The sequence below is a fragment of the Myotis brandtii genome, unplaced genomic scaffold (genome assembly GCF_000412655.1).
Source record: "Myotis brandtii unplaced genomic scaffold, ASM41265v1 scaffold630, whole genome shotgun sequence".
NCBI lineage: Eukaryota > Metazoa > Chordata > Mammalia > Chiroptera > Vespertilionidae > Myotis > Myotis brandtii.
Genome location: NW_005370412.1, coordinates 456994 through 466505, shown reverse-complemented (window position 1 = coordinate 466505; position 9512 = coordinate 456994). Strand labels below are relative to the sequence as shown.

At 45.5% G+C, this 9512-nt stretch overlaps 2 protein-coding genes across 2 annotated transcripts in view; both read left to right on the top strand.

Annotated features, from left to right (window-relative positions):
- Positions 1–9512, top strand: part of RGSL1 (regulator of G-protein signaling like 1) — a 76150-nt gene that overhangs the window by 18212 nt on the left and 48426 nt on the right. The gene's annotated exons all lie outside the window — the stretch shown is intronic.
- Positions 7649–8422, top strand: LOC102257562 (transmembrane epididymal protein 1-like). Its single transcript, XM_005880269.1, has one exon. It carries the CDS (start codon positions 7649–7651, stop codon positions 8420–8422), a length of 774 nt encoding a protein of 257 aa, XP_005880331.1.

The window sequence follows — 9512 nt, the reverse complement described above, 5'->3', positions numbered from 1 at the left end:
TCCCCCAAGTGTAACTCTGATGGACGATCTAACCCAAGAGCCCTTGTGAGTTGGTTGGAGACTGTGACCCAAGAAAAATGTTTCATTTTGCCACTGAAAGTGAGTTCCAAGAGAATGTACTCTAAATCGTTTGAAAAAGGGAACCATGGCAGACCTTTCCAAAATCGGAAGGCGCCAGAATCCCAGGCTCTCGGGGCTGGAAGGACATCGGAACCATCTGGTCCATCGTCTTCATTTCCCAGCTGAGCCCAGAGGCTGCCTCATGGTCAGACAGCCGGAGGCCAGGCCAGGCCTGGAGCACAGCCTCCGACTCCTGCTTCAACCCCTTTCCCTTTTGCCATTACTTTCTTCACAGTCACCTTCCCTGCCAACCTCTCCCCAGAGGTTGGGCTGCCGGGAATCCATGGGAATGTGTGGGAATCCATGAGAATTTGTGGGAATCCACTTCCTACCAAGGTCGTCCTGCAGAGTCGCTGCCAGGGACCAGGTGGCCTGGCATGAGATCTGAGACTCGGCATCCTTTGTTGACTGCAAACATCATCCCTGAAGGGTCACGAAGGGCCAGGTGTGGGGAAGAGGCCTCTCCCTGTCTAACCACTGACCACTATCTAGTGTGCAGGGCTGGTGAAAGGGTACCATCCGGGTCAGTGCAAAGGAGAGCACAGCACCTGCGGGCTGAGTGGCGCTGTCCATCCCAGGGAGCTCTTGAAAGACTTCTAGTCTGCTCTAGGCTGGCTCTGCACATGGCCTACCCTCACCCTCACCCACCCACCCACCACATTCATAGCTTTGTTCACACCATTGTCCATACCTAGATGTTCCTACCTATTCTCATCTGTTCCCCATCCCCAGGTTGTTGGCCAGTGCAATTTAAATTTCAGTGCAAATATTTACTCCTCCATCAGAATTAACCACACGCTCCTCTATATTCCCACCATACTTGGTCTATTCCATCATCATAAAATTTCATCCAAGATGGCTTTAGTAGGGTCTTTTCTGTTAGATCTGTGTTTCTCAAACTTTAAATGCATTCTAATCACCTAGGGATCTTGGTAAAACAGAGATTTAGATTTAATTGGTCTAGCCTGGGACCTGGGAGTCTGTATTTCTAACAAGCTTCCCGGTGATGCTGACACTGCTGGCCTATGGGCCACACTTTGAATAGCAAAATATTAATATAATTGGAGAGGGGCATAAGTACTATATAAATGAATTAAAGTCAAACAGAGCTAAGTAGGGGCCTGCTATGTGCTGCCCGGGGCTGACTAGAGATGCAAGCAGACCACAGGGAGATTCCGGAACAAAGAAAATTCCTGTAAAGATTGATTAACAGTCCAACTAGAGTGACTCAGTGATTGAGCATCGACCTATGAACCAGGAGGTCACGGTTCGATTCCCAGTCAGGGCACATGCCCAGGTTGCGGGCTCAATCCCCAGTGTGGGGCGTGCAGGAGGCAGCCTGTCAATGATTCTCTCTCATCATTGATGTTTCTATCTCTCGCTCCCTCTCCCTTCCTCTCTGAAGTCATATATATATGGCTACTCATCCATACTTTTTATTTACCCATACCATAAAGGGAAACAGACCAGAAAATATACCTTGTAAAGGTTAAAGTTAATCCCAACGTTTTGTTCCAATCTCTATTTCCCCATACCAGCAGTCTTCCATAGAAACTACAAGCAGATATAAAAGCTCAGCCTGTAGAGACAGTTAGGGTGTCTCTTCCTTCTCTTGTAAGGAGTGTCGGCCACTCTGTCGGTGGCGTGGCTTCTCTTGCTTGTCCTCTCTGCTCTAGAAACTGGCTTCCACTTTAACCTCTTGTCTGTCTGGCTCACATCTTGAATTCTCTCCTGCTTGAAGCCAAGAACACTCTTGGCTCAGGGCCGGATTCTCCCCTAGGGACTCACCCCTCCAGCATCGGTACTGCTTTTGAGTTGCCTGAGAGCAGGTGCCATGTCTTATTCATCTTTTTAACACCATCTTATAGCATAATGTCTGGCTGATTATAGGTGGTTAACACACATTTGTTGGAGTGGCTAAGTTACTGTTGTTTCCTTTAAATGTGAATATGTGATCTAAGCAGTGTTAGAAAACTGTTGTGGCTGGGATGGCAGAAAGTGAGGTGGTGCAGAACTTGGGGGTCACAGGAAGGCAGGATAAATCCTGAGTTGAACCAAGACCTCAGCGTTACAGATCCAGAAACTCAATTTTATCAGTCTCTTTAGGTTCTGAAGGGCTGATTGGCACTAATACCTAAACCAGAAGGACAATTTATTCACTAATATTAGAGGCCATGTCTTTCCAGTGACTGAGTTGCTCATGTCTGCTAATGAGATACCCCTACCAACCATCCACGCTCCCCCACCAGTGCCCCACCCCCGCCCCTTTTGCTGGGATCAAAGTAGCTAGGGATAATTTAGCTCAGAACATTGACTCTGAACACAGATGACTAAATGAACGTGTGGGGAAATAAAGCAGATAAAGGAGAAGCTTGAGAAATTATCCCTGTTCCAAAAAGATCTCACTCCTGTAACAGAGTACTCATTTTCTCCCAAATAGTCTTTCTCCTTGGATGGCACTGGATAAAGCAGTGGTTCTCAACCTTCTGGCCCTTTAAATACAGTTCCTCATGTTGTGACCCAACCATAAATTATTTTCGTTGCTACTTCATAACTGTAATGTTGCTACTGTTATGAATCGTCATGTAAATATCTGATATGCAGGATGGTCTTAGGCGACCCCTGTGAAAGGGCTGTTCGACCGCCAAAGAGGTCGCGATCCACAGGTTGAGAACCGCTGGGATAAAGACAGATAAAGTCTGTGTTTCCAGACTCCATGTTGACCAGCCACTCCTCCTTCAGCCTACACATCCTTCCACCAGGAAGCCCAGCTTCAACATAACTGATTCGCTCACAGCTCTTTCTAGCAGCATCTAGTCTTGAGGACACATGCAAGTGGGCATTTTCATGCCAGGCGGCGTGTGTGTGGCACCTAGAATCTCTTAGGGTGGGGATGCTTCTGCAGAAAGTATTCCATTTATTTGATGCTGACTCTCCTTGTCCCCCAATTCTGCGGACCTCTTATTTGGCTTCTTCTCTTGACAGTACCACTGAGGCATTGGGCAGAGTGGGACAGATTAAGAGCTAGTCAGTGGACCCGCCAGGAAGCTGGGCTCTCCGGCAGCCTGGGAGCTGGCTGAGAAGGAGGCTCACAGCCTTGGTCCACTTACGTGTTTGCCTTATGCTGACTGAGCTGGGGTTTTCTTGTGCCTCTCGTGGACAGCCAGCTTGTGACTCTCAGCGTCCCAACTAAGCCACCAGCCATGTGACATCCTGTGAGTCACTTCTCTCTGGACTTTAGTTTCAAATAGGCCCTATGGTCTCATCCAGCCCTAAGATGACCAACTTAAAGTAATTTATATTTATAACCTGCTTTAAAATACAACATTTTATGGAATCCCACAATTCCATGTTTATCTATGAGGAGAATGAATCTTGGAGAAGATAAGCACCTCATCTTGAATCATCCGCTTAGCAAACTAGGCAAACTAGGTCTCAAACACAGATCAAACGTTTCATTTTCTTAATCACTGATTGACAATGTCTCCTGGGACCTGGACAAGGAGGATTTTTTTTTTTTAAACTTATCCGGCTCCTTTGCTTTCTCTTTTCCTTGCCTCTCCCATTTCAGGGGCTGGACTGACTTTACTCTCTTTGCCTTCTTTCTGCTGAGTTCCCATGTTCTCTTTCAGTCTTCATCTCTCCTTCTCCCCTCCACCTTCTCCCTCCCCTGTTCATCCGTCTCTTAGCCTCCTCCTCCCTCCCTGCCCCCTTTTTCCACATGTATGCCAACATCTCTTGGTAAATATTGCTGAGTTCTGCTTTTGTAAAGATGTCTCCCCACACTCCTGGGTGAACCTGTGGGTCAGTGAGGGCAGGAGGATGGTGTCCAGGTGCAGCCTAAGGACCAGAGTGGTGTTTCCTAGTCTAGTGCAGTGGCTTCAAGCATCAGCTAAAGGATGGCTGGCCTACATTGGAATCACCAGTGGTGGGAGACATGTATGATTCCAGATGCAGAGACTTTATTCATTAGGGTCAGGGTGAAAACTTAGTACTCCGTATTTTAAAAAAGCTCTCCTGAGGTGATTATGATGAGTGCCAAGGTTCACACTTGTGCCCACAAGGTCCTGCCCCTAGTGGTGAGCCAGTGAGTGGCCAAGCGTCCACAGGAGTACCAAGAGGGTCGCCTAAGGTAGAGGTCTTTCTTGAGGTCATGGAACATCAGCTAGTGAGTTTGGCATCTCCTCCCTCCACATTCTAGGTGGATGCCCCATCAGTGATACCTCCGGCGCAATAGGGGGAGCTCTTGCTTCTGCCATATTTGTGCAAGCAGAGTATTCTTATCTGCATTCCATCTATTTTTGGGTATCAGTCCCCAAACCAGAGCTGTGTCCATTCCTTTCACCCTTTTAGATGACACTTCCTTTTCTAATACAGTTGTCACCCCTGTTATTGTCTGGAAATGAGAAGAGAAGAACAATTTTCACTCAATTCTCTCTAATTGAATATGAGTTTCCTAATTAAATTAAATTCCTAATTAAATTAGGATCCTAATTAAATGCCAGGACTTCCCCACATGAGATCTCTGGGGGACACATATGCAGAACTTGGTAGAATCTTTGAGGCCATCTAGTCTACCTGTACCAATGAATCCACTCTGCCTATTGCCGAAAGATAAACAATATTTGCAGATAAGCTCTGTGCTGCATCCTCACCAAGCTCTTTGCTGGGATCACACTCTGCCCTTGGTTTACACCAAGTGCCCTCAATGGGAGCAATATCGCCCCCAACAGGATAAAAATATTTTGATTTTAGGTATTACAGTGGTTCCAGGAGGCCATAGGAAATAAAATATACAATATAGCTATGATATTAAATTTTCATGGGGACATTTGTAATAGTGTCAAAAATGAAGTTAAAAAATGTTTTCATGCAGGGAAGGTGATAAGGGAACACATGTTGAAAAAGTTTCTTAGTGGGGACAAAAACTAGAAAAGGGTTGAGAAACACTGATTTATGCAAAGGAGTCTATGCCTGTGGCTGAGAAGTTAAAATTATGCCAAGTCATCCACATCCTTTCATTCTGCATCTCCTGTGTCCAAGGACAAAGAAGTCAGAGATAAAATTCTCCTCTAACTGCATAGCTCTGATCATTTGTTCCACTCATATAGCTTTAGCTCCGAGCATTAGTGGCCTTGCATCATTTGTATGTATCTGTTCCATCTTCATAACTAATTATAAAACATTTTTGGATAGAGACCATGTGCTCATTTGACAGTTCATTAACTTATCCATTCATCTATCAAACATTCATTGAACACCTCTAGGCATGGGGCTAGATTCTAAAGGGACAAAGAATGCAGGATATGGTCTCCAACTTGAAAGACTTCCCAGTACATAAAGAATGGTGGAACAGTGTGTCAGGTATAACAATAGAGATGTGTATAAGTTGCATAGAGAGTATCTTTCCCATTTGGGAGGAGACAGTGCTTGAGCAGAGCCTTGAAGGAAAAAGGAATTTCCCAGGTAAAGAAAGAATGTGGAATAGGAAGAACATTCCAGAAAAGCTTCCAATATTCCTGGAGATGGTACAGGTGTGAAGGGACTAGGAATGAGGTTAGGCTAAAGCAAAAGGCAGCCTTCAAGCTTATTCTAATGACATGGATTTTACCCATAAAGCAGTGTGATGCCACTGGGGGATTTAAGTTAGCCAGTGGCATAATTAACTCTTTTGACTGCAATGTGGATACGAACAGGTGAGGACTGGAGCCCGGTTAAGAGATGTTGCAACAATGCAGAGTTGATGATGCCTAGATGAGGATAGTGGGTGGGTTTTGGGAATCCAGAGAACTTGTTGAGGATGTGGGGGTGAGTAAAAATTGGTACCACCACTTTGAAGGGAGATTCATCACTATCTATTAAAACCCCCCAAAAGGGAATAGTCTGTGATTCAGAAATGTCAATTGTGGTTACCTACCCTAAAGAAGAATATTTGTTCAGCGTTGTTTGTTTAAAAGAATCAGACCAACATGTTCATTGGTAAAGAACTAGATAAAGAATTTGACATTAAAAGGAATGAGAAGCACCTCTCTATAGCAAAATGGTTCTATCTCCAACACATTCTATGACTGAGTTGAAAAAAAGCCAGTTGTAGAATGATACGTACAAGTATTGACGTCCGAAAGAAAACTCATTTTGGCATATGAAGAGCCCCTGTGCAAACAGCTGCTTTCCCACTTTCTCACCCTACAGTGGACTTGTTAGGCATGGTCTCACGCACCCACACAGCACTTCTACTGTCTTCTTATTTCCTTAAAAAAACTACTTAATATCCAATAGATACAAAATAACATTTATGGAATGCATATAGGGATACAATCAACACTCCTGTGCTCACTGCCAACTGTAAGAACAGGAAAGCATTGTCATTATTTTCAATGTCTTGTGTGTCCCTCTTAAATCTACCCTATCCTTCCCCTCTTGGGGGTCACCATTTGCCTGAACTTTGTTTATAGTTTCACATATGTGTTCACACCGTTCAGTTTTGTGTGTTTTTGGGCTTTGACATTCTTCTTTCACTTAGAGTTATTTTTTTGAGGTTCCATGTTTGTATTAGAGTTCTGCAGAGAAATAGAACCGAAAGATCTGTGTAAAGGAGACCTATTATGAGGAGATGGTTTGTGTGATTACAGAGACAGAGAAGTCCCACCATCTGCTGTCTCTATCTAGAGACCTGCTGGTGTCATTGCAGTCTGAGTCTAAAGACCTGAGAACCAGGGGTGCTGGTGGTACAAATCCCAGTGCAAAGGCAGGAGAAGACCTATGTCCCAGCTCAGTAGACAGGCCGGAAGCAAAAGGGGCAAATTCCTTCTTCCTCTGCTTTTTCTTCTATGTGGGCCCCCAACAGATTGGATGAAACTCATCCATATTGATGCAGGTAAGCTATTTTAATAAATCCACTGATTCAAAAACAAATCCCATAGGTACACCCAGATACAATGTTTAATCTGGGCTTCTCAGGAGTGAACATTTTCCTGGCAGTTCTCAAGTAATCAGGCACTAAGTGTGTTTACTGTGGCTCGTAAAGACTATTTATACCCAGGGAAGTACAGTTGTACTTAGTGTTTGTATGAGGTTATATGTGAGGACTCCAAGGGATGTTCTCTACGTTGTGTGTTCTCCATGCTTCCTCTGAGTTCTTCCTTACGTTCTGTGAATTTGGAGGGAAGTAAGGAAGGTAGCATTGGCATCAAGGACAAGGGGGAGGAGAAGCAAGGGGGACCCATAGCATCGTCTCTGAGAAGGGCAGAGGCCCAGGCATTGTGCTGGAGAACATGCTTATATCACTATTTGGCAATGGTTGGTTAGTTATCAATGAACCAGAGCGGAAGACCAGACGGAAACCATGACACCCACCCCGCCATAACTTTGGGTCTCCTCCAAAACCATTTCCCTTCTGAACGTGGATGCAGTGAGCTGGAGAGAGGATATAAGTCGACTTCAGGAAGCTCTCTCCACATCCTAGAGCCTGAGGAGGCCCTTGCCGACCCTCTCGCCTCTGCAGTTGGTCAGACCTGTCTTCAGTTCCATGGGAGGCTTTGAGGGTCATCTGTACCCAGGGCTGTCCCTCTTCCTCTATGGACTTTATCACGCACGACTCGTTTTCAGGGCCTTGATACGCAACAGCCCCGTTCAGTATCTCCCACGCTGTCCCTGGAGCAAAGGCAGATGGGCCAGGCTGCAGCAAATATACTATGTCGGCTTCGTGAAGATACTGAGCGCCTGCATTTTAGTGGCCCAGGAGCTGCATAGCATTCCCGGACAGTTTGTATTCATCAGCAAGATATATCATCAGAGGGACTTTTTGTACCGCAAGCAGTGGCAGCATCTCACTCTGTACGTGACCTTCTTCCTGAGTGGGTGTGTAGATGTGGTGAGCCAGAACCTGCTGCCCCAGAGGTGCGCTGCTCTGGAGCAAAGTGCCCAGGTCCTGGGCATGTTTCTGCTTCTGCCCCTGATGGTGTCTCACATACAGGACTCAGAAGGCGTGGAGCTGCAGTCTCACATCCTGCTCATCCAGGTCATCTTCCTGCTGACGCTCGTGGTCATTGCAGAATTCTGGGCTCCCAATGTGCTGCAGCTCTGGGTGATGAAGGCCTTTTTGTATATGATTCTAGGCTCTTGGCTGATGCAGATAGGCTTTATGCTGTACAAACCCATCTCGGGCCATAAGTGGATGGACGATGACAAAAACGACATTATATTTGTCACCACCTTCTTCTGCTGGCATGTGGCTTTCATTGCCATTTTGATGACCTGGATCTACGGCTTCTCGTTTTGGTGGTATTGTTACGTTTGTTGATGTCTGAACCTGGGCAGGCCCAGAATGGTTCCTGTCACCTGCACCTTTTGGAGCACCTGGTGGAGAAATTGAGGGAAGTGGAGCTGTCAGAGAGGAGGACCAGGTGCCCTTCCTTCAGAGGTTCCACCTGATGCAGGAGACTCTGCTAGGACGGGCAGGCCCCCCGCCCGCGCCCTTCTGGCTTCTCTCAGTCTCATTTGCTGAGCCGAGTGCAGAGGAAAGGTGATAGGCATGTGACTATAACCTTCACTCCCAGCTCCCCGAGTATTTCCCCTACCTCTCCTCACTCTCTTCAACTCCAGCCAAGGCAGTTGCTCACCCTGCTCCTCTCTGCACTCTCCACTCCCCTCCAGGAGAATGGAAAAGTAATATACTACATCTTGCCTTTGGGTCTCGATAAATACCCTTCACCCACCACATAGAATACCAGCTAGTCATATTTAGTACATCATCATAATTCACATACTGTATTACATCATAATAGTTTACCTCTCATAATAACCACCTCCACATCCGTCCTCTTTATGGATCTCTTCAATACTCATACTGAGTCAGAACTGCCATTTTGAATATATAACACCATTAGAACTGTTACTGAGTTCTTTGTTTTGATTACTTTATAACTTGTCAAAAGGAAAGTCAGATCTTTTTTTCAGCTTTATTGAGGTATACTTAATATACCAAAAAAAAAATCGTACATACTTTATGTATATATTTTGGTGAGTTTGGACCTATGTGATACCGTGGGGCATTGTCCTCCTCAGAGTCTAGTAGAACAGAGTAACACCCCACATGAGTGAGGCTCAGAAGGGATCATCTGCTTCCAGAAGTTCTGACTCTCTCTTCCTGAGTGTGTTCTGTAAGATCTTCTATCTGTGTATACCAGTCCATTGCTCTGTACATACCTCAATCAATTTCCAAGTAGTAGACCCACCTGGACCCACTCCTTCCTGGTTTTCATGTATAGTACAATTCAATGGCTTGTTTATTTCACATCCTTTTCTTTTTACTCCTACAGCTACCCTGTCAGATCGGTTTATAGATGATAATCTAAAATTCAAAGAAAGCGGCTTAAGGTGGCTAGTCATTT

Bases quoted from the DNA above. Each gene is read 5' to 3' on its own strand.
- LOC102257562 (XM_005880269.1), top strand. From the start codon at position 7,649: ATGGGAGGCTTTGAGGGTCATCTGTACCCAGGGCTGTCCCTCTTCCTC.